Source organism: Corvus hawaiiensis, chromosome Z, assembly GCF_020740725.1.
Source record: "Corvus hawaiiensis isolate bCorHaw1 chromosome Z, bCorHaw1.pri.cur, whole genome shotgun sequence".
NCBI classification, from domain to species: Eukaryota; Metazoa; Chordata; class Aves; order Passeriformes; family Corvidae; genus Corvus; species Corvus hawaiiensis.
Window position 1 is genome coordinate 44,529,668 of NC_063255.1, and position 25,247 is coordinate 44,554,914.

The window sequence follows — 25,247 nt, forward strand, 5'->3', positions numbered from 1 at the left end:
ACCATAGCAACTTAAGCCACAGCTGTTCTGATAGTCAAGTACAGGCAGCAGAAACAAAAAATTTTCTCACTGTGCAGATCTGTCAGCCAAGCACCCTTGCTTTAGATCTGTGGGGACAGAGATTCAGCAATAAATTCTCTTTATAAGCCTTTTTAATATAAAATGGACAAGCAGCACCATGAAAACCAAATATTCTTCTTAGCAGTGAATGCATGCGAAACTGCTGATGACAAGGTTTCTGCTTTTATGATAAGATCAGTGCTATGCTAGAGTGGTTTGGGTGTCAACTATTCCAACAGTTTAGCTCTAGTATTTTCGCTACAATTAAATAAAGTAAAAGGATACATATTTAGCAATGAACCCAAAAGTTGCTTGGAGAAGTCAAAGCAATGTGATGCCAGCTCTAACTTTTCCAGAATCCAAGCTAATTGCCACAGATGCAGATTTGCACAAACAGACATACACTATTGATGTCCCTACAGGGACAAAGCACCCTGTGAGCACATTAGCAGCTTCTTCAGAAGCAGCCAGGGAACCTGTGGCAATTTCCTAGTGCCAATGTATCCTTAAGATGTTCTGTACCACCACGCATTTAAGTTAGTCAGCAGCACTGAGTGTACTCATTTCAAGGGAATCATAGGACAGCACAGATTGAAAGTGACCTCAAAAGATCATCTGGTCCAGCTTTTTGTGAGAAAAGAAGCCTAGAAGATATTAGGTGGCATACTGTCCAAGTGCATATTGATCAGGAAGTGTTGGAAACATTCATCTTCCCTACCAACATAGTCTCTACTAGGAGAAGAAAGAAAGAGAGAAATTAAATCACAACTGCAAGAACAGCCAGAACAGAATTCAGGGTTCATCTCACCCAACTCTGTTCTGTCTCTACCACCAGCTGTAAATGCTGTAGCTTTCAAGAGTAAAACCGGGCTACTCCATATGATGCTTCCCTCAATAATATGCCAGTTTCTGTTACTGAGAACAAATTAATAAGGAATCACTGAAAATATTATTTACTTACCTTTCTCACATGTTTTTCCCATAAAACCTGGAGGACAGATGCATTCTCCAGTATCTTCATGACAAATGCCATTGTTCGTGCAGGAAGGGCAGTGGAAGCTACAGGAAGGGCCCCATTTCTCAGCTTCACATCCTTTTATGGAAAAATATAATGACATATTTGTTGTCTTCTTATTCAGTAACCCATCCAGTTGTAATATTCTTTTTAGGGCAAACAATAAAACACATAAAAGTACAATCTATATGGACCCCCATACTCCAGCCAGCCGGACAACTGTAGTTAGTAAGGTAGCAGTAGCTTCAAAATCCATTCATTCACAAATTCTGGAAGCATCTTGTGGATATTCATGAGTGAAATGTGTGTTACCGTCATAAATATTTTCTCTACAGTGTGAGATATTTGAACAGCTATCTATTTTTTCACATGAATTTTATATTTCTACCCAAGTTAACAGAATATAATTTTCTTTATATCTGATGGACACAGCAGCATGAGCAGCAAAGTTTGTAGAATACTTAATGGAAAATATCCTAACTCATTCTTTCATCCAGTAGGAAGTGAACCTTAAGAGCTAACTAAAGCTAAGGTAGTTTGTGAAGTTATAATAATGTATGCTAAAGATGATGAACCTTAGGATGAATGAGGTTTGGATAGAACCCACCACAGGGAACAGGGAGACCCAGTGAAGAATTACCTTCTTCATTCATTCTTGGTGTTTGAAAAGCTGAGATACTGAGAAAAGAGCTAGCTGTCCTGGCAATAGCTAGGATGAGTTGAACTTAAATCTGATGGGTTTTTTTCTCTCTCAGCTGTTGACATCAATATCAGTTCATACCAAAGACTCTTGGGTAAAACTTTCTTCTGACATAATCTGATGGCAGCATACGTCAAGAAAGATTCTGGTTTCATTTCAGATTCATTTTGACTTTTAACATTTAATCATCAACACACACTAATGGAACTTACGTCTAACAATAAGCCTTGTGTAAGCAGAAGTAAAAAGGTTTCCTCCTATATATCTGGCAGAGTAAACCCCTGCATCCTGTGGTTGAACTTGAGGATAGGAAACTTCCAGTTCTCCTGGCACTTCATGCCTGGGCACAGAGTGGATGAAGGAACCTGAGGAAGGAGCACACAGATACCACAGACAGACGTCATTCACCCTCTAAATAAAGAAATTCGTTTGCATTGGTTACTGAGTAAGTACAGGTGGGGCAAGCTAAACAGCAGAATCAATGTATTAATTATGAATTTTCTGACAACTCTTTAGCTATACTGGTTTTTCATAATTGGAGAGGTGCAAGTAGAGGAAAGATAGATCTTGAGGACATTTAGTAGATAAACAGAACAAACAACTTCACATTCAGCTTTGCTAAGAGCCTAGTGGTTAAAGGTGTTCATTTTGTTTCTTGGTCTTTTCTGAAATGAGGGATAACAATCCATAAGGATTCTAGAGTGACTGGAGTTGAAGAGCAAATGCCAGCCAGGTCCAATTTAATCTGTCTAGCACAAAGATTTACTTAGGAGACCAAAGCAGGAAGAACTCAGCATAGCTTTATCTTTTCTTCCCAGACTTAACATATTTCTCTCTCTTCTAGGTTTTTTCACCAAAAAGCCTGTTAATTTTATTCTAGCTTTGCTGTACTTGGTCATACATGTTTGCTAAATAAGGCAAAAGTATTTTGTCTTCTTCCTGCCCTCTGGATCACCAAGTAACAACATCTGAACATTGGTTGCTGTCAAAGAGAAGCTGCATCCATTGAACTCCAGGACCCCTTGGAGTATTTCCACTCCAGTCTGTTAGAGGAAGGCTACTGCAGTCGGTCAATGCCAGGTTCAGCCAGCTCTCACTAAAATACTGCGCACATGCTCATCCACACTGTACAAACAAAGTCATCCACCAACAAACCCACACAGCACAACTGTGACTTTATGAGTACTGCATGTCTGTATGGGACTCATTAAAATAGCTTGAGTTCGAAGGAACCTGAAAGATCATCTACTTTTGAGCCCCCTACCATGGGCAGGGACACCTTGCACTAGATCATGTTCCTCAGGGCCCCATCCCAACCTGGCCTTCAACACTTCCAGCGATGGAGCAACAAACACTTCTATGGGCAGCCTGTTCCAGTGACTTAGTACAGTCAGATACAAGAATTTCTTTCTTGTATCTGATCTAAACCAACCCTTTTTCAGATTAAAGCCATTCCCCATTGTCTTGTCACTGTCAAAAGTCCCTCTCTAGGTTTCCTTCAGCTCCCATCAGGTACTGGAAGGCTGCAGTAGAGGTCTCCCTGTGGACTTCTCTTCTCCAGGCTGCAAATCCCAACTTGCTCACACTAACAACCCAGACACCCTGATCCTGTTCTGACTTGCAAGCTAGAATGGCTGAATGACCATTACCAATGGTACTCTTGTGAATCAAATTGTCCTTACTTTCTACATTCCCTTACAGTTACACTGAAAATGCAACAACTTTTTTCACTTTTTAAAGATTATTTAGAAGGTAAACAGCATCAGGCAGGACCTCTGCTGTCTATGACCGTACATACTACCAATTTGACTATAGCCAAATTTCAGGCAGCCTAGAAATGTAAAACTTTGCTGAGGATCATAACCAAAACAGCAGAAAGACTGTGGGTCACTTCAGTCCATGACAGCACATGACAAACATTCTCCATGAAAACAGGGCCAAATTAAAAGAACAAATAATGAAAGGGATTTTTTTTGAAACTGTGGGGCATTTTCTTCGTATCTTTTGAGTTACAAGCTGCATAACAAACTTGACAGCAAAGCTTTAAGAAAACCTTGTGCTTACAGTCTGCTAAGCAAGGCTCAATTCTTATGGCTTGTTTTCCAAGATGTTATGCCAATGTCTTAAAGCAACCCTGTTTAGCAGAACCATTTCATTGTCGAGACAGCCATTGTGAGGTTCTGTAAGGGGAAGTAGTACTTGAAACAACTGAAGTGAAAGACTGCAGCAGCTAAATATAGCAGGAGAAGCATTTTCTCTTCTTTTCCAGATACTGTATCAGGACTTCTCAGAAATGTTGTTTCAACATCAACCTCAGCTGAAAGACTTGACCTACTGTCCAGAGTCAATCTGAGATTTTTTTCTGAATTCCCAGATGGAACCCCAGCTAAGGGAGTACCATGACGTAAGCTGTCCTGCTCCAACAGGACTGGTTCTTTTCTGAGAAACTGCTGACAGGAGATCACAAAATTTTCCTAGGAACCCTGAAATGACAAGTGATGGCAAACTCGTCTGCTGTGCCCTGACATAGCTGAATCTCTGAAGAGCAAAGAAACAGGTATTTGTGTAAGTCTACTTTGCCTATTGTCTCTTTGAAAGACCTCTTTTATCTATTTTATTCTTCCAGCCAGTTGAAGTGCTCCAGGTAATCAGTAACTGTGGTTGAGACTGACTTGCTGTATGAATTGTTTTGCAGTGTGTTGACAGTTCCTTACCTCATTCTGCTCTATTTACTCTCCGTTTCCTGGTGGCTCACTGTAAGATGGGCTATCAAAGATGGAGCAGTACATTACGTGTGCTTCCCACAACCATAATTTCTTGTGGTTTAATGTGGCAATCGGTTTATCCGTTGCTTTTATGATCCCATATTGTTCCCTCCCCCACTTTCCCTTGCCCCTAGCCCTGGCCATTCCCTCGAGTTCTCCCTATTGGTTCCTGTACCCCAACCCCTGAGAAAATCCCCCGCGCCAGGATCACGAGGTCTCTCTGCCTCTGGGAGTTGCCGGGACAAGATGTGACTATTAAACATCCTCTGAAACCCTCTTGGAGGGACCCTTCTCGCCTCCTTTGCCGTTACTGGGTTGTAGAGCTGACAGCTGGCCAGAGCAAAAGTGCAGGGCCATCCGAAAAGGACTACAGGAGGACAGAATGGCTGCCCTGCCCTAAGCAGCCCCGCTGAGCTCTCTGGGAAAGCTGCAGCTTGCTAAACTAAACCTAGCAGCTACAACAGTTTAACATTCTGACTACAAAGGCATTGTGAGTTTTAGTGACCTTTATTTTTGTATGTTTCTACAGGAGGTAGATAGCAACCTGCACATATTTCCAAGTGTCAAGCAGGAGCAACACACATCTGAACAGTGATTATATGGGATTTAGGTGCCATGCTAGATAGAAGGGTTGGTGTTATACAATTTACAACCTGACTAATTCTTGTAGTTGAATGAAATAAGGATTAGATTTTGTTTACATTTTTTTCTTTCCAATAGCAGAGTGCTAGTGATGAATTTCTTAGCTTGGAGGGCATCAGAGAAGGTAAGTGGCCTCAAAAAGCCTTTTGGAGAATGAAAGGCATGACTTGAAAAGCTGTAGAAATTCAATGAAAGATATTCTAGCTGGCCCTTCACAGTGCCGCAGAAAGAAAAACAAACAAATAAACAAACAACCTAAAACCAACCAGGCAACTACATGAGGAGATGTAGACGGAAATCAAAAAGGAAAATAAAAAACAAAGCAAAGATATAAACAGAGGATTGGGAATTTTGGTGGAAGAGAAACAGGTCAGATCAACATATTGGTTATGGCAATTCACCCCTTTAGGAAACATGAAATATATGAGGAATGATGAGTGCTACAGCTGCACAGCATGGGTATCAGCAGCAGTAACTTTAAAACAGTTACTCGGCACTCAGTTAAAACAATGATAGCAGGAAGAGACAAGACAAAAACCATTGATTACCATTCTTGTAGATCACTGCATCTTCCTCTTTTGATGCCATTCTGATGAAGGAAATGTTCACATGCTCTCCCTTATTTGCTGTAACAGTTAGTGCCACTGGGTGGAACGAAGCTGAAAACAGAAGTATGTGATAAATAGCAGTTACAGTCTCTATCTGGTCTCTGGCCCTGACAGCTGAGAATGGTTTACATCATGACCCTCACTCAGATTTTGACACCTCAATTTCTTTAGAGCGTAAAATTGTTCTTTACCACCAGCAGCCTCAACCTATGTTTTGGGAAAGACAGAGGACTTGCCTGTACCCTGAAACAACAGACTGCCACTAGAACCTGAGGCATGAAAAAAATAATTGGCTTGTGGTTGAGTAACTGGAAACAGTTTCTAACTAGGAGCTCCAACTGGCTGTGAAATACTTTCCCAAGTTTCTTTATCCCTTGAGACATTTTTAAAGCAGACTGGATAAAGTACTCGAACTTTTATTGCAGGGAACAAGCTATCACTGGCAAACAAATACCTAGATGATTCAGTTCTTTTCTACTTAAGCTTCATGATGCAGAACCATTAAGATAGTTCAGGAGACCACAATCCTGCAGGGCTGGCAGGAGGTGAGGTAGGATGGAGTAGGTCGGTGTTTGTGTTAGTTCACATTATTCTGGAAATACAGAGAATGTTGTATTGCACTAAGAACCAAAGGGGAGAAAAAATCATATTCACAGGCGATGGTACTTTTACCAAAATATTCTCACCTGGAAATATGGCTTAATGAAATAAAAATTCTGTGTGAGGGACAGGTGTAGATCAGTCAGTTTTGCAGCAGGGAAATTGAAATTAATTTTCCTGCTTAAACAGAAAGGTATGCTTATACATTTGTTTGTAGATCTTGATTTAAACAACAAAGAAAGCAGTAGATAGAAGGATTTTCCCAACATTTCTACCTTTTTCTTATCAGTACTAGTGGAAAAATGTCATCAGAAGATAACTGGGGAAGGGACAGAAAAAACCTCAAGAAATAGTTCTTTCTAAAACGAGTTTTCAATATTTGGTGAAATAAGGAGGGGCATCAATAAAACTTTCACACTAGACTTCCAGAGGGCAGACTTTGGCCTGTTAAGGAGACTTACTCGGAGAGTTCCTTGGGAAGCAGCCCTTTAAAACAAAGAAGTCCAGGAAGGGTGGGCATGATTCAAAACAGAGGTCTTGAGGGTACAGGAACAGACTGTCCCTGTGTGCCAAAAGATGAGTCGACAAGGCAAATATCCAGACTGGATGGGCAAGGAGCTTATGAAGGAACTAAGGAATAAAAAGAGGATGTATCATCTTTGGAAGGAGGGTCAGGTACCTCAGGAAATATTTAAGGGGGTTGTTAGGGAATGTAGGAAAAGAATTAGAGAGGCCGAAGTTCAGTTAGAACTTAATTTGGCAACTTCTGTGAACGATAATCAAAAATGTTTTTACAAATATATTAATGGAAAAAGCAAGGTTTAGAACAACCTCAGTTCTCTACTGGATGAGGGAGGGAATTTAGTGACCACAGATGGGGAGAAGGTAGAGGTGTTTAACGCCTTCTTTGCCTCAGTCTTTATTGGAAAGACAGTTTGTCCTCAGGACAACTGTCCTCCTGGGCTGGTAGATGGTGTCAGGGAGTAGGATGGTCCCCCTGTTATCCAGGAGGAAGCAGTCAGAGAACTGCTGAGCCAGTCATCTATGGGATGAGATGGAAACCATTCCAGGGTGATGAGGGAGCTGGCAGATGAGCTTGCAAAGCCACTCTCCATTGTTTACCAACAGTCCTGGCTCACTGGTGAGGTTCCAGATGACTGGAAGCTGGCCAACAGGATGCCCATTCACAAGAAGGGTAGGAAGGAGGATCCTGGAAATTATAGGCCAGTCAGTCTCACCTTGGTACCTGGCAAGGTAATGGAGCAGTTTACTTTGAGTGCCATCACACAGCACCTACAGGATGGCCAGGGGATCAGACCCAGCCAGCACAGGTTTAGGAGGGGTATGTTGTGTTTGACCAACCTGATCTTCCTTTCATGACCAAGTGACCTGCCTGGTGGATGCAGGAAGGGCTGTGGATGTTGTCTATTTGGACTTCAGCAAAGCCTTTGACACTGTCTCCCACAGTAAGCTCCTGAAAAAGCTGACAGCCCACGGCTTGGACAGGAGCACTCTTTTCTGGGTTAAGAACTGGATGGATGGCCAGGCCCAGAGAGTGGTGGTGAATGGTGCTGCATCCAGTTGGTGGCCAGTCACCAGTGGTGTCCCTCAGGGATCTGTACTGGGACCATCAATCAATATTTTTATTGATGACATGGATGAGGGTATTGAGTCTTTCATTAGTAAATTTGCAGATGACACTAAGCTAGGAGCATGTGTCAATCTGTTGGAAGGTAGGAGGGCTCTGAAAAGAGACCTGGAATGGTTGGATAGATGGGCAGAGTCCAATAAGATGAAGTTTAACAAGTCCAAGTGCCAAGTCCTGCATTTTGGCTTCAATAACCCCCTGCAATGCTATAGGCTGGGGACAGTGTGGCTGGACAGTGCCCAGGCGGAAAGGGACCTGGGGGTACTGGTTGACAGCCAACTGAACATGAAGCAGCAGTGTGTCCTGGTGGCCAAGAAGGCCAATGGCATCCTGGCCTGTATCAGGAATAGTGTGGCCAGCAGAAGCAGGGAGGTCATTCTTCCCCCGTACTTGGCACTGGTGAGGCCACACCTTGAGCATTGTGTCCAGTTCTGGGCCCCTCAGTTCAGGAAGGACATTGAGGCACTTGAATCCATCCAGAGGAGGTCAACAAGCCTGGTGAGGGGCTTGGAACACAAGCCCTGTGAGGAACGACTGAGGGAGCTGGGGTTGTTTAGCCTGGAGAAAAGGAGACTCAGAGGTGACCTTATTGCTCTCTACAACTTCCTGCAGGATTGTTGTAGTCAGGTGGGGGGTCTCTTTCACCAGGCGGCAACTGACAAAACGAGAGGGCACAGTCTTAAGCTGTGCCAAGGGAAATTTAGGTTGAATGTTAGGAAAAAGTTTTTACTGAAAGAGTGAAAAAGTTCTGGAATTGTCTACCCAGGGAGGTGGTGGAGTCACCATCCCTGGATGTGTTTAAAAAAAGATTGGATGTGGCACTCAGTGCCATGGTTTAGTTGAGGTGGTGTTAGGGCATGGATTGGACTCGGTGATCTTGAAGGTCTCTTCCAACCTGGTGATTTTGTGATTCTGAGTGAAATGGTAATTTTAATTGACATTCCTTTGAAACAAGTTAGAAGTTAAGGATGCTTCCTTTCATTTACTTGGAAAATGCTAAGAGAAAGTTGTGAAGTGTTTTGAGGACAGATTCAGGTTCTCAGGTCATTTTTAGCTCTGAAGGTTTATGCCATACTGTCATTCATATGTTATATGGTGGAAAAAAACTTCTTCTAAAATTAGCCAAATTTGACTTCGTAATTATTCAGCTCCTTACCTGACTGAGAATTTGATACCTCTGTATTTTCCCTTTTAGAACACTCGGGGGAGTGACACATTGATTTAAACCAGTCCCTTTGCTCTTTCTAGATTTGAAGTTTTTTAGCCTTAAGGTTTCCTCCTATGCAAGTTCCTCCAGGTAAGTCCATCCATCCTTGTTTTTCCTTCTGCTGCCACCTGCCTCCCAAGCAAGCTGAGTGGGACTTTTCTGATACAAGACCCACCTGCATTTCAGTTGGAAGGAATCCTTTAAGAGCCATTCATGCTCCTGGTCAGCTCTGCATTTGCACAGGTTCCATTTCTAATAAAGTTACATTTATTTCACAACAAATATTTTTTTAAGGAACATATATAGAAGTTAGTGTAAACTGTTAGACAACTTATTAATCAAAAATTGCCTTTTATCTAGAACCATGCCTCCTTTTTTGGTTCATTTTTACAAACTGTTGATAAAACATCCTTTGGTTCATACCAAAAGTTGGAGAAAATAATTCGGAGCTTGTGGCTGGCTAAAATTTGGTGGGAAAGAAATACACAGAGATAGGATCAGAAAGCAGAGAAAAAAGTTATGAAGTAACTTTCTGTTATCTTTTATATGTAACAGAGCTGTAAAAAATGAGCAGACAGATGCCATATCAAAGTTTGTATGAGGCTGATAGTCTGCCAGTACCTCCACAACATAATTTTGCAAAATCTGAGGAGGTAAAAAAAGGATAATATTCTTGCAATAAAAGAAAGAACATTTTGATATTTTCATTTCAAAATAAAATTTTAAGTTAAAAATCAAAATTATATGATGTAAAATTAAAGAAAGAAAATCTGAGCAAGAATGAAGACATTTTTATCAATCCAAGCCAACTTCTCTCCTAGGATATTATTTCCTTGAAAATTTTGACATTTAAATGTTTTATTTATGGTTGGAAAAAAGACAACTATTGAAAATTCACAATTCTTTGCAGATTGGAATTTCCATCCCCTGTGCAGTTCTAGTGTTTATGCTCTGAGGCTCTGCCACATGTTTTCATTCCCTTATAAGTTATACGCAATTGATTTCAGCAGGAGTCTTCCTGCTTCACATTAAGTACATGCATTTGTCATTTTGCCTAAACACTGGTATCTACACTTACATCTTAGAGAAACAGAGAATTCTAATATAGAATAATAAAATAAGATTTCATTAGAAACAAGCAAACAAAAACTGAAAGCAATTCCAACTTACTGTCAGCTCCCAAGTTAGAAGTTATTTATTAGTAACAGACGCATAGTGAAAAATCATTATCTATTTAAGAAAAAAATAATTCAACAGCTTTTGCAAAACATTAATTGTTAGCTACAAATGATCCAAAAGGGTTTAGTTGCATTGGTTTTTGGACCAAATTTAGTGAGACAATACTAATTGTTTTAACAAGATATTAAACTTTTGTATTCCCATTTACTTTTCTTTGCATGTTGTTAGGCTAAACCATAAGAATTTTCTAAAGGGTACTGTTACAATGGAAAGGAATGCACACTCCCTCTTGGGCTCAGTTCCAATGTATTTTTAGATTGTGACTTGTATTACATGATTTCACATCTCGAATGTGCCCATTCCTTATAGAGACATAATGAACTGAGCTGCAGGACAAGTGCCATAATGCTCTGTTGCTAGCATTTCTATTATTTTTTGCCAGCTCCATGGTTGAGTTTCTGTGGGGAAAACTCAATCACATATATGAAAATATATGTGTAGAGAATTTGAATAAATTATTGTGTAGAGAAATTGAATAAATTGTCTTTGACTAGAAGGAGAACACCCTGTGGTGTTCTGTTCTAGAGATGTGTACTTATACAGTATAAGGATCACTCCCCATAAGAAGATAAAGCATAAACTGTTCCCTCTCATTGCATCAATGAATATTACATGTGTAACTACAAAGTTACAGTATAAATAATTCAGGAGAATTGACTTGTTACTTTGAGAATAGCAGATGGTAAAATAAATCAGGAAAATGAACCTGTTATCTTTCCATACTATACAGCAAAAATCCTCACTGTATCTTCATATTTGATAATAGGTATATAATCAGGCAGATGACAGTTCCCACTAAGTCAGTGGGGCTACCCAAATGATTAATGCTTAGTGAGTGTTTCACCAGCTTCTTGCCAGGAGGATAGAAAACAGTGGCTGGGTTTCCAGAAGTGCTGCTTCTTCCATGACTTTGGTGTCCCTAATGGGAAACTATAGATTTCAACTCAATTTTTGCTATTGAAAAACATATTCTGACTTTAAAAATTATGAAGACAACAACAGTAAAGTGGAAAAAGATCTGTTTTCCAGATACATATGTTTTGCCAAACCTCACCATCTTTCCTTAACCTCTTTCTCCTCTTTCTGTGCACTTTAAGAGCTTTGAGAATTTCTGATGCACCTCTTTCTCACCCATCTAACCTGATTAGATTATACACTTTCACTGAGGACTTGCTAGTTCGAATTTTGTTAGTGAAAACTTTTGCAGAGAAAATCTGAGAAATGGATTCAAACACAGAAATTAATTCAGGAAACCTACCAACTGCTGGTGTGAATGCTACTTCTGTTTAGAACAACATTTGTCACATAAGAAGCCTTCTTAGCAAAGTTTGATTACTTAAAAGGTAAAGTTTGATTACTTAAAATTCTCTGCTCCTAGGCCCACAGATACCAAGTGCAAAGAACTGATAGGTTCAGAAGACATTCTTCCACCCATGGATGTTGCTCTACAACAGAACAGCCAGAAATGTGCTCAGCTTGCTGGCAGACTGCCACAGGCAGGGTCACATTGACATTCCATGGACTACTATCTTATCACCTCCTCACTGCAGCCTCCTTTGAAACAATGGAGGAGTTGTCAGTCTGCATCTGCAGAGCTTTCTTGGTGACCAATCCAGCCCTTCAAAGACCACATTTGGTCAGAGAAAACGTAAGCCAAAGAAAAATGCACTTGTCCTACTAAGCTTGCTTCCAACCTATCCATGCTCAAAGAAATAATAACAGGCACTAGCTGCAGCTCTTACAAATGAAAATATCTCCTTTTGTAAGTTTGTTATGTAATTTCAGGAGATACCAACAACAAAAATTGCTCTTACTGAAACCTTATAAAGAAAGATTAAAATTGTCAAGTCTCCTCACAGACCAGTTACCATGGCACAAAATACTAGCAGTAAAGTAAAATCTATTAAAAATCATCTTCAGTTTTGAAAATGTGATTTGCTGCAGAAAATTACTCAAAAATTTCTTGTGCCTTTCTGTAGTTGATGGTGATCTCTGCTTTGGAACTTGTCCCAGAAGTCTAATGAGGTCCAGAAACAAGGAAAATTTTGAAGATGTGGAAATGCAATTTAATGGACCTTGGAAATCTCACCTTCTCATCCCACTATATCCCTGCCATATTTGCTTTTACTACTGTGCTTAGCCTAAAACCAAAATCAAATGAATAATGAAATCTGTAGTGGATTTTTGTGAATAATCTTCTCAGATTTTGGAAAATTTCTCTGTATTTCCTTTCCAGTGATGAGAGGGGATCCTTTTTTTTTTTTCACTGACATGGACTGTGCAGATCCAGTGTTGCCGATCTGTAGTTTTACTAAACTTTAAGCAAGGCAATTATTTTCTAGGCTCAGCTTGCCCATTTTCTTAAGAAAATAGAATAGTGATGTTTAGCTATCTACATCTCAGACCTGTCAAACTTTTAAAATGGAAGCCTGTTTGAAATCAAGGGTCTGGGATGTGAAAAACCCAGGGCAGGAGTTGCCATGTATTCCATGGGGAATGGAATGTTATTCTATGGGGTCAGTGAGGCCACCTTAATTGCTGACTGACTTTGTGTGCCTGGCAGTTGCCAGATGCAGGCAGAATACTTACAGATGTCTGACTAACTTCCACAAGGAAATGACTAGCACCTAGTACCAACCAGTTTTTCTGCACTGTAGAAAAAAAAAAGGGGCCTTGAACCAAGTCTATTTTTATTGACTCAGGACTGCCTTGCCTGGTCTGGAGCCATGTTTGTGCCCACTCATGTCAACCAGGGATAGCTGCCAGTCTGCAAGCAGTACCATTTAGATCTGACCACTACACTGTACCTCCCAGTGGCATCTTCATGGTGTGTATCCTTGTCACCTCATCCTTGAGTTTCCCTTCACAGTAGTATGCGCCGATAGTTTCACTGGCCTGTTCTCTCTTCCACACCACTGTTTTGGCTGCTGCTCTCTTGGAATCTTCATTAACTTCCAGTGGTTCTCGGTGCTGGTTTGCCACATCCTCCTGGTCCCGGCCTATCGTGATAGACTCACGGGAACGCCATTTGGAAGTGATACATATAAGTGATGTCTCGGAGTTGCCCACCAGAGGGAAGGAATTGATCAGTATGAGGTCCAGTGCTGCTTCTACTTTACCTGAAAAAAAAAAAAAAGCATCAAGTTTAAAAAAATTTTACTGCAGAATTTAAATATGTGACCAATCAAATCACCAGGGAAGCTGTGTCACGCAGTGCTCAGGGTTTCTCTGGCTGGTGTCTTGCACAGCTTTTGTGCAAAATCAGATGAACATAGATTAAGTATTCTGCTACAATGACTTGAGGATTTATTTTTTATGACACAAACAGATGGAGTTTGTTCTTCTCAGAAAAGGCAGTAAGTCTTGCAAACATGTTGAATTTCTTTCAAGAGCTGTTGTAGAAGCCCAAGGAAAGCCATAGGTTGCCAAAGCAGATAGATCTGTGTATAGTTAGACATGCACATAAATGCCTCAAATGCGGTGCTTTTCTGGTGATGGGATCAGTAGATGATAAGGTTGTCAGTTTAATGGTCTTTCCTTGATGTCCCTTACATGATTTAGTACATATGAACTGATGTAAATCAGTTATGACTTTCAGTTACAGGAGCGGGTAGTACTTTGAGCACGTGGAGTATTTTTTTGCAGCTGTTTTATGAATTTGGACTAATGATTTCATAGTCAATCACATTAAATATTTGAAGCCCTAACAGATACTGGCAAGGCCCGTGGCACAAAGTAACTTACGCAAAAACAAAATGCAAGTCGGGACCACTAGTTAAGTGAGGTCAGGTTTAAATCACTCAAAATTGCTTCTTTTGATCAGTAGGACTGCCAGAAACACATAGAGATGAATGTTTCTTTGAAAATGAGAGATACAAGCCTAATTAAAATATCCTCTAGCAGAGTGCCACACTATTAGTTGTTCAAATGTGCATAGCTGGAGGGAAATTCAGCTCTCCTATAATGAACAATTGGCAAATAATAGGCGTTTCCCTTTATTTTTTAAGTTCAGGGTAAGGAGAAGGGAAACACATTTTTTCCAGCTGAAACAGGAAGAATAATTGATTTCTTTTATTCATCACATCTATTTTCCTGATTTGGATACAAGTATATTTTGTATTTACATAGAGAGACCTAATATTTAGTGCCGGTCAGCTTCCAAATGTTCTCTGATGGGAAGGAAGGGGTATAGTCTTAGATAAGGGAGGTCAAAAGGTCTTAGTGCTGACTGCAGTCTTTGCGTGTGTCTCTGCAGTGCTCTGGGCCAAGGGAGGAGGTCCTCCTCTGCTTTCAATGCAAGCAACCACTCTGGGGACTGAAGTATCTTGACAGCACATTGACACTCACCACACCCAACCAGTCTTCCACAGCCACCACCCTTTCATGTGCCAGCCCAGATAACTTGCAGTTACATAATGGAGAAATGAAACCTTCTGGAAAGGACACAACAGCCATTAAAGTAAATATAGCATAAACGTGCAGGTCAGCAAAGTCAGTTCATCCTGCTGCATACTGCAAATATAAATCCTTTGAAAAAAGTTAAAGAGGTATGTGATAGAAATGAGACCAGACTCATGCATTCATTTTACAGGGCATTTGTCGCAAGCCTCTTAGTTTTTTATGAGGAACATTTGTGCTTTTACTATGGATCTGATACATCAGCCAAAGGCAGATATAGTTCAACAGTCACCAGCACTGAAAGCAGCTTCGGTTTATATCAGCAAGGATCACATGCAGGCTAGAGATGTTCTTAAAATCACAAACTGCAAGATACTGTTTTTTGCAAACTTTGTGAAACTCAGAATCAAATCTGGATTCAAATTCTGTGACTTGATGTGACTTTCTGTGTTGAGGTCAGGCCTGGTGTTAGAGAGCAGAAGTGAAATATTCTGATATTTCTGCCTGGCATCCACAGGGCACAGAGCTGAAACTGCCTTTCCAATACAAAGGTGTGGGCCCAAGGGGCTGGTGTCCTTCAGAGGATGGCTGGTCATCCAGGGCTCCAGTTCCATTTTCCCTAGCATTTCTCTGTTCCTCTGACTTCTAACAAAGTTTTAAAGGGGAAAATAACACCTCTTTCTTCCCCTGCACCTCAACCTTTTAATACTTTGAGAAAAAGCAGTAGGAGAATCTGAATTTTGAGGACCAGCTTTCTTGCTGCCTTTGATCCATATGCAAAGCAATATTCTACCAGATTTGGGGCATTTGCTGCGTATCTGGTTCCTTGTAGTAATAAAAATCATGCAATAAAGGTGTAGAATATGTAGACATATTGCTTATTTAAACTTGAGAATATTCTGGGTGAATCAAAATCTAGCCACCAGTGAATGGATAGCGTTCTGATTCATTGTCTAAAGATAGGTGGCTCTTTGTCATATTAAACACTGCAGAGTAGCCCAGACACCTCAGTGAAGCAGATGGAACACAGATGAAGTTTCTTCCCAGAGAAGCACAAAAGGGTTTTCTGCCTCTAAAAGGAATTTATATCTATGTGTAAGTATGGAATTATATGCCAAGCATGACTTTGCAGCTAAGGTTTCCCAGCTGCAAGCAGAATTTAAAACAGTGAAAGTTTTGCACTAAGAAAAGCTATGCTTTAGATATAATTTGAAAAATTAAAAAAAAGGCATCTTGGCAATCTAAGGCCTTTGAGATGATAATTGTGCTTTCTTTGACTCCACTAGGTAGGGATTCCTACAGCATCTCTTTATGGTAATGCAATTTCAAGTAATCCAACTGTTCTTGCTAAAAAGGAACTTACCTAGTCTGGCAAAATTTAGGCAAATCATATCCTAGATGTTAATGAAGGCTTTGAGTATGTAAGAACCAAACAAGGACAACAGAATTTAGCACAAAAAATAAGAGACAGGGAGCAGCCTATGTCTGCAGCAAGGACCTGTGTGCTGCCTTGAAAAAGTCCTTTCACTCCTGCCCTGGTCCTTGAAGAACAGACCTTATCAGGAAGGCAATTTGCTGTGTGTGCAAATAGATTTTGAGAAGAGAAAGCACTTGCAGAAGGCTGTTGCTGTAAATGGGAGATACCATGCAAGGAAGATCCATTGCCAAGAATTTATGACACATCACTCACAGTGATGCAGTGCTTTGAGTCTTTCCAGCACAGTGAAAATGGCATCCTCTAAACAAGTTTAATTAGAGCACACTGACTATAGCCCAGACAGCAAAATGAATGGAGGGAAACACTTGCAGTTCCTCTTGGTCTACTCCAAATTACACAGGATTGTCCTGTCTCTTGCTGGTTGATATTCAACTGTATCTTTCATAGCTTTTCTAGTACAGATTTCTGCAGCCCAGAGAGTCAGTTGTATCCTGTACTGCATCCAAAGCAGCGTGGCCAGAAGGGCAAGGGAGGCGATTCTGCCCCTCTGCTCTGGTGAGACCCCATCTGGAACACTGTATCCAGCTCTGGGGTCCCCAGCACAGGAAGGTCATGGACCTGTAGAAATGGGTCCAGAAGAGACTATGTAGATGATGGAGTGCTGGAGCACCTCTCCTCTGAGGAAAGGCTGTGAAAGGTGGGATTGTTCAGCCTGGAGAAGAGATGACTCCAGGGAGACCTTATAGCACCTTCCAGTTCCTGAAGGGGCTACAAGAAAGTTGGAGAGGGACTTTTGTCAAGGGCATGTAGTGATAGGATAAGGGGTAATGGCTTGAAACAACAGGAGGGTCAATTTAGATACAAGGAAGGAATTTTTTACAATGAGGGAGGTGAACCACTGAAACAGGTTACCCAGAGAAGTTGTGGATGCCTCATCCCTGGAAGTGTTCAAAGCCAGGCTGGATGGAGCAGCCTGGTCTAGACGAAGGTGTCCTTGTCCATAGCAGTGAGATTGGAACTAGATGACCTTAAAAAGGTCCCTTCCAACTCAAATTATTGTATGATTCTATGACATTCACCTGGGGAAATTGTGCTAAACAGAGAATAAATTTGTCATGCTGTGTCTGTAGTCCTTGTGTGTTCTCATTCCCTACCAAAATGCCATTCACACATGCACAGAGTCATCATGTTTTCTGTCCTGCATTGCACCAGCAAAACTCGGCTAGGATCAGCTGAAAGAAACAGTTCTCAGAAATTCCGTGGAACACATCTCAGCCATAGTTCTACTCAAAGAGCAAGCAAGTCTCTGACAAAGGTTAAAATATCACTCCTCTAGACCATTATTGGTGCTAGACACTAGAGTTCATGAGTGACTGTGGCAATCTTGAGCTGAGATAGTTTAATGCCATAGATACAGTAACTCTTAGGAGAAAAGTGTTGATTTGTCCTTTCCTCTGACAGTCCTTGCCCATATACTTCCGTATTTCCACTGTTAACCCTTGTCTTGTCTCAAGGAAAACATGGGAAAATTCTAGGCATTTTCTACCTAATGTAGGACCTTTGCAAAGTTGCCTGTTATTTGGAAAAAATGTTCAACACTGGAATGCCTTATGCTCCTCTTCCATAACAGGCAGCCAGACTTGTCAGCTCCATCACAGGATAACCACACCTCACTGTCCTTCAAAGCACATATAATATGGACGCAGGTCATATTTGCAAGGGGTATTGAGAATTCAGAGTTCTGAGCAAAACGTATAGGTGTTAATACTGATTGGTAGTGGAAGCAAAAAAATTGTTTAGACATGACACACCTAAAGGTATATTTATTTCCTTGTATTTGTAGAGCAATTATTGATTGCTTGAAGAAACTGTAAGCAGGAAGTCCTCTTGGCATTTGGAGTGTAACAGAAGAAGGAGAAGATCTGTTGTAAGAGGTAAGCGGAAAGATTAATACTTTTACAGTACTAATTATTTGAGAGAAGATGAAAGGGCAGAAAATTCCAGTAAATTCCACTCCATTTTTCACTAAGTGAAGCAGAGAATAGATGTAATATGTAATACCTATGTAGTTCTTTCTTTCTCTTACGTTATCGCTTGGAGCATAAATTATTCCGGCTGTTAAGAGTCTGGGAATAGGAATGTAAAACATATAGATAGTATATTAGCAGGGAAAAAGTAGAATCTGTGCTTAGTTTTGGTGTTATGCTGAAAGTGAAACAGTCAGTTGCGTATAACACTCACTGCAGCATTTGAAAATCATTTAGAGACTGGTGAAAGCGTATGTTCCAAACTGTTAAATCATCAACCCTTCTTCCTGCAAGTTTCTTAAAATACAACAGTGAACACTCCCTCTGCTTGAAATAATAAGGTTTTGACTTAGAACAAACCCAACTTGCTAAATAGCCTAAACCTCAGTATTTCTCATTGTGTCTGTTTTGTAGTTATAACTTCAGCTGTACCCTCTCCAGTTTTACTTTTTGGTACAAAACAACATACCAGATTAAAAGAATTAAATTAAATCTATTTAGGAATACAAATGGCAATCATACAAGCAATTTTGATGAGGAAGTATGGCATTTGATTAATTCTTGGGGAAGTACTGAATAAACTATGTGATTTTTTAAAAAATTAATTAATTAGCCAATGTGGAACATAACCAGGCTGGAAATAATGCAAGTTAAATATGAATGAATAAATAAAATAGAGACCAAATGCACATGTCTCCACTCCCAAAAAGAAAAAATAAAGTACTCCTTACTTAATATTAAAGCCAGTCAGAAACTAACCCAAAACACTAACTGTTTAGGCATATTTTTCACAGGGAGAGTGGAACATATGCCAAACCAGAACCTGGCAATTTTGGGGTTTTTTTCTGGGCTCTCAATACTTCTCTTACCGTATTTTTGGTTCATTCTCTAAAGAAGTAAGTAATTTGGGAGGCTTTGAAACCATGTATTCATTTTATGGGCTCAGTGGTCTTTAAGTGTCCTAGAAATTTCATCTGGAATGCAAAGATAGCAGTGGCTCAGGTAATTTCTCCCAGTGAGTCAGATTCTCCTCTGACAGCTCAATCCTGCACAGGAAAACAACGCTGAAGTTATTGTTCTCCAAAGAGATTAAGATTCTCTGCCATACAATGGGAACAGCAGGGAAGAAAAAAAAGACAGAAATGCTCTGGGAAAACATCTGACAAATGAGCTAACAGACAGGTTTCCCAATAAAACCATTTTTGTTGTTCATTTAAAGAATCTTCTTGTTGTATCTTGCATGATGCTACTGTGCAGCTGTGAGATGCTTCACAGTTCAAATACCAAGACCACTTGCCCTTAGAAATAGGGCACTAATTGTGGGGGGAAAGTATCGTGAAACTAATAAGAGATGAAAAATTAGTGACAGGGTATCACTATGCTATTTAGCAGTAGCAGGAAGACCAGAGCACACGTATGAAAAATGAAATAGTTTGTCAAAGGTAAGAGGGCTGCCTATCTTGGTATCTGCTCATCTGCCTTTGGTTACTTCTGGTGCAGCTGAAGGAAATGTCACTGCCTTCTTTTTTTCTCTGCATGTCAGTTGTTTCACAACCTACCAAAACCATCTTGTAAGATGAAAAATCTAGAAGAGAAACACTGCTGCAGCTTAGTTGGAGGTTTCTGGGGGTAGGGAGCCCATGACTAAATATGTGTTTGTGTGTGTGTGTGAGTAACCAAAACATGAGAAAGAAACCAAAACATGGTTTGTCATGATTTCTCCTTATGCCTGGTTGACCACAAGTGAGTGAAGTGAAAAACAACATATCAGCAGCAATGGCTACTTGAATAACCAGATGACAGCATGCCAGGTAATGCCGAAAATGCTGGAAAAAGGTGAGAAATGTGGGAAAGCTCAAGTAGGACAGGCTTGTAATTCAGATGCATGTGGTTGGATTTGCAGCCAGCAAAATATCATCATAGCATACCATCAATAGTGTATTTGCACACCAAAATAAATATGTCTGTAACAAGGCTGGCCCTTGTCCAGTTGCATTATGAAGCTCCTATTTGTACCGCAAATGTGTACTGCCTGTTGTATGTGGGCAAGTGCTAAGCCAAAGCAGGTAAAATAACACAGGTGATTAATTAGTCAGTGCATACAATAGCATAAGGTTGGCTGTCTGTGATCACTGACTGCTGGGAGAACACATTCTAATACTCTTGCCTGTACAGAAGTGCACCCTCACTTTGCCACTTACTGATTTTTCTGACTAAAGTAGCTGGGAGGTGTTTCTGGTGCTAAGCACACTTTGTGACTACGGAGGCCAAGGCCCCTGACCGGTGTCTTGTCTGTGATGAACAGCCAGGAAACAACACAAGGGAAAATCATCAGCACAATTAGAAGTGCAGTTGGAACTGCATTGTCAAGGAAAGCTTGTTATACTCCAAAGGAGAAATTAACTAAGCCACTTCATTAGTCAGGCTGACAGTGCAAAAAATAAATAGCAGGCAAAAAAACCTACCAGCCTTGAAGTAAAAAGCTTACATTTCTGAACAGAGAAATGTAATTTGTTAATGTATCTTTCAAAAATCCTTTCAGGACTTAGTAAATGCCTAATATCTTTACACCCTAAAGGGGTTAATAGTTCCAAGTGATGAATTGCAAAATGTATTTTGATAGCTTTTTAACTTCTTTAAGATATGACCCTTGTTTAACAGTTGGAGAACAGCTATCAAATCTGTAATATAAACAATCAGCATTTTAAACTCCTTATAGGAAAGCCTCTATTTTAGACATGGGTTGTTCTTTGCTATGTGCCTCCACTGAAACCACAGTGGAACAGCATCCTAAATATGATTTACCAGCACAGGACAGACACTGTCTTTAGAAGGCAGTTCTTCATTGCAGATTCTCTAAGATTTTCATCTCTCCAGCCCCAGATAGATCTTATATTACAGAGGGACCTGCCCATGGAACTAAATCTGTTTCACACAAGTAGTAGGTGCATCCATTTTTGGTTCATTCCTCCTGTGCCTACCCAACACCCTTCATACCACAATGACTCCTTGGTCTTCCAAGAGAGCTGGACACGGTTTTTTGTTTAAGAGATGGGTCTAGGCCAAGCACACTCAAATGTATGTGACTGATACAGAGCAGGTTTCCAGCCCAGGTAATTCTCATCATGAGCACATGAAGGACCCCTGCCCTAGGGCCATCTGCTCAGTGACAATCAGTGCCTATGACTTCTATTCTCCCTCTTGTTCACTGAAGCTTTCCTGATAAAAATCTTGTGGGTATCAGACAATCTGTGCAAAATATTACAACTTCAGTTTTCCCTTAAATGAAAATTCAGCAAAAAAGTAATCTATCCATCTTAATTATGACTAAGTATGAAAACCATATAATACATGTGTATTCATGTATCTATATATGAAAATTGTATCTAAAACAATAGCATATGTTGACACTTAAAAATGTAGTGTGGTTTCATCTCACCCTTTCAGATTTGATTCCTTTGGGCCTGATGTAATGCCTTTCCACTCTCAACTATTCCCAGCTGCTGAAACGACCTTTGGTAACACAGGCTTCCTGAGAGCTACTCTGCATCTCAGTAGGTGTGAACCAGGCACAGTATGGCAGGCGGATGCAATTTCAGGGTCTCACAAATCAAATACACTTCAGGAACAAAAAGTGAATTTGGTTTAAAATTCCTCTAATTCACATTAGTAGTTTGATAATTTAGGTGTCAGAAAGGTTGTGGATCAATGTAATGTCTGGTCATGTAACAAATACCTGATATTAAAACCTCACAGTTATAGTTATGAAATTCCCGACATTCAAAGGTCAGAAGTGGTATTCCTCCATTTCTTTGTGGGAGGTTCAAACTCCAGCACTCAGTCATACGACACTGAAGTTCAGGTGCCACTTGATCTGACAACAGCCTATTTGAAGATGCTCACAGAGGCCTAGTCCCTTCAATTATGGGAAGAATGACATTCCTGCTCACTGTCACAGGCATGGATTAGCCACTGGTTAATACAGGTTTTCTTTTGATTAAGTTAAGCTTCAAAAGAGAAATACAAGTCTTGAAACAGAATTGTTAGAACTTTCCAATCCAACTAAAACTTTTGACTTGTCATTTTGAAAAGCTTATAGCATTATAAAGGTGCTTGTGTCTCTGGTAATGTATGTTAAAAGCTGTTCAACTTTGTAAATATGAAAATGAGTCACATAATAATGATAATTTAGATTTTTTTTCATAACCCCTACTGATCCCAAAGAAAATGCAGCCATCAACATAGATGATAGAGAGCTATTGAATGCTACTGCACTGGTTTGCTCCACTGTTATCCTTTTCTAAAAAGGCTATTATAATATTTTGAGTCTTTTACCATATATGGGTCCAACAGCTAAGTGAGAAAAAAAAAATCTAGTATCTTTAGAAAGCCACTGGATCTAAGATTATTGGCAGAGCAAAACTGTAGCACAGAAGATTCTGTCTTGGAGAATGGAGACATTTGACAATATATTTGTTTCCTGATAGAAATAGTCAAATGTTCTTGAAGCTAATTGTAATTGTTGCTGGTTTTCACCAGTCCTTTACTGATGGTGGTCATCTTGCTAAAGTAAGGCTCACACTTGAGCATTTCTGAGAGTTAGCTCACTGTGAGAAACCGCAAGCAGATTTCTAGACCATTTGAGGACACCTGAGGATGTCTGAAGCACTTCTGAGGAAAAAGGCAAGTTGTGACACTCATTCCTTGCCTTTAGGGGAATAAGTAAATCTGCAGCTCTTCTTTGGTCAGAACTTAACCAACTGAACCTAGCCACAAGCTGAGCATTGGAATCCATACTTCAGGATATATGTCAGCATAATTTTGCTACTCCAAAATGTCAGGAACATAAACAACCAAAAGAAAAAACATGTGGTGATACTCAGCACAGTTTGAAGAATCCCAGCAGTATTAAATTCAACTCCTTATCAGTTTCATTGAACATTTGCCGTGGAATGTAGAGAGTGCAAAAGTGAGCATTTGTGTATACTTTGAATGCCATCTTCCACTCTGGATCATTAGTTCTAGCTGCTAATGGAGTACTGCTATTAAAAATAAAAAGACATTAAATCAAAGGCCATTTCTCCTAATGGGAGCCAAGTCAGTGCTTTTCACCTAGAAAAAGGGTGGAGTGGATTTTGTGCCTACCCAGCAACACACCCAGAGAAGTCCACAATCATCGGGGACAAGGTTAAGCCAGTTCAGTGTCTGTACGGAGTGTAGACTCTCCCCTGCTCAGGGAATGTCATTCCTGCTTTCCTGAACTCCGCCTGCAGTATCTAGAGGAAAGCAGGCTCGCATTGTCTTCCACTGCTCGCCCCAGGAAACATGATATCATTCTCAAACAAAAGCGGGAAAGCTGACAGATCTATTGAGATGGGTGTGACTACAGCACACACCTCGCTGGTCAGCCCCTATGGAAAATGCAGTGACTGGCAGCTCATTGGTGCTGGGCTGTCTGTGCTCTCCACATTTTTATAGCTAATCTCTGCAAATGACTTTTGTTTCTCCTCTACTTGTCACTTAATGAACGTTGTTGCTGCCTATGTCAAATAGGTATATGATACCATGCAGAGAAATAGGAGGGACAAGGAAAAAAGGTGGAATAACTGGACTTCTTTTCTTCTCCATCCATAGTGCATACAGCACCAGATATTTCCAAAAAGTGTAATGCTGGAAGTGATCTGAGGGCTAAACAGGTTGAATGCATGTGCAGCTAAACAATCAAGAAACTGAAGCCACAGAAGAGGAATTGGTAATAACAACATGTAGCCTATTACAGCAATTGCTAGATAAGAATATTTCCAAACATGATTTCAACAGATTAAAAACTTTTTTTTTTGCCTGCATTAACCTCTAGCCTTTTATAGATGCCAAAAGTAACATCTCAAACTCGTAATTTTATTGTTAACAGCTGTTGGCATGCTGCTAATCAAGAAGATCTGTACAGAGCAATTGTGAAGAAAGTTGCAGGGAAATAAGGACTTCTGCCTTTTCGTGCTACTTTCTGGTTTTCACTGCAGGACAATTTGCAGTTCTACAGCACATTACATTTTTACTGTGAGGTGGACTTGAACAACCTGTATATATACATCTCATTGCAATGGTTAAGGGTGAGTTAAGAGTCTAAGGTTGTCATGTGACTTGTATTTTTCTTTTACAGATTTTTACAGAACAAACTGACTAGAAAATCAAAATGAGGATTGTAAAAGTGATCTTTACTCAAATGTGGAGTAACTTTGAATCTGATGGCAGGAGAACAGCCCTCAGGGCTCTGCATGTGATAGGTTCAGCAATGTATCTCTAACATTAATGCTGAAATTACTGTAAACTAAATTTGAATTAGTATAATATTTGTGTATACCTTTCTACAGATATCTCTTATGATAACTTCTGATTTGCTGAACTAATGACATTTGCTGATAATACTATATAACTGTGTTTTAAGTGGTTTTAATTGATCTTGTATTTTTTTCCCTCTTTTTTCCACTGACTCTCATCTAAATGCCACTTGTGGAATCTTGTCTAAAATCAGATACTGGAATAGCTACACATATCCAGTGTACGGCTAGTTCTTAAAGTCAGTCACAGAAGTCGACATTAATCTGTATTTAGAGCAGATTCCTTAAGGAAAGACACCAATGGTTTCAATGTTATCAGCTGTCTAAAAAGATTAGTACATTCGATAGAAAAGAAACCCTGCTGCAACAAATGTATCAAACAACTTCAACAGTTAAAAGCTGCAGCAGTGAATCCTACATGTAGCTAAATCATCCCCAGTTGCTTGGCCCCAGTCCTGCCCTCACTCGCTGTAAGAGCTCTGCACAGAGAAGTGGACTCACTGAAACAAACACGAGTACTTAAATCAGTAAAGGTAAGCGCTGGAGTGAAGGGTAGACAAGT

The 25,247-nt window shown here is 40.2% G+C and overlaps 1 protein-coding gene and 1 long non-coding RNA gene across 4 annotated transcripts in view; one reads left to right on the forward strand and one right to left on the reverse strand.

Moving 5' to 3' along the window:
• Positions 1–25,247, reverse strand: part of TEK (TEK receptor tyrosine kinase) — a 53,356-nt gene that overhangs the window by 20,177 nt on the left and 7,932 nt on the right. For all 3 annotated transcript variants that reach the window (XM_048292268.1, XM_048292267.1, XM_048292266.1), the window contains exons 2-5: positions 13,292–13,603; positions 5,731–5,841; positions 1,988–2,140; positions 1,022–1,153 (exon numbers count right to left, since the gene is read on the reverse strand). In XM_048292268.1, the coding sequence (XP_048148225.1) occupies positions 1,022–1,153; positions 1,988–2,140; positions 5,731–5,841; positions 13,292–13,603 (708 nt within the window). The remainder of the gene's footprint in view (positions 1–1,021; positions 1,154–1,987; positions 2,141–5,730; positions 5,842–13,291; positions 13,604–25,247) is intronic.
• LOC125320201 lies at positions 4,102–24,663 on the forward strand. Its single transcript, XR_007201044.1, has 3 exons — positions 4,102–4,332; positions 18,164–18,254; positions 24,508–24,663. It is a non-coding gene; the product is annotated as an uncharacterized LOC125320201 (long non-coding RNA).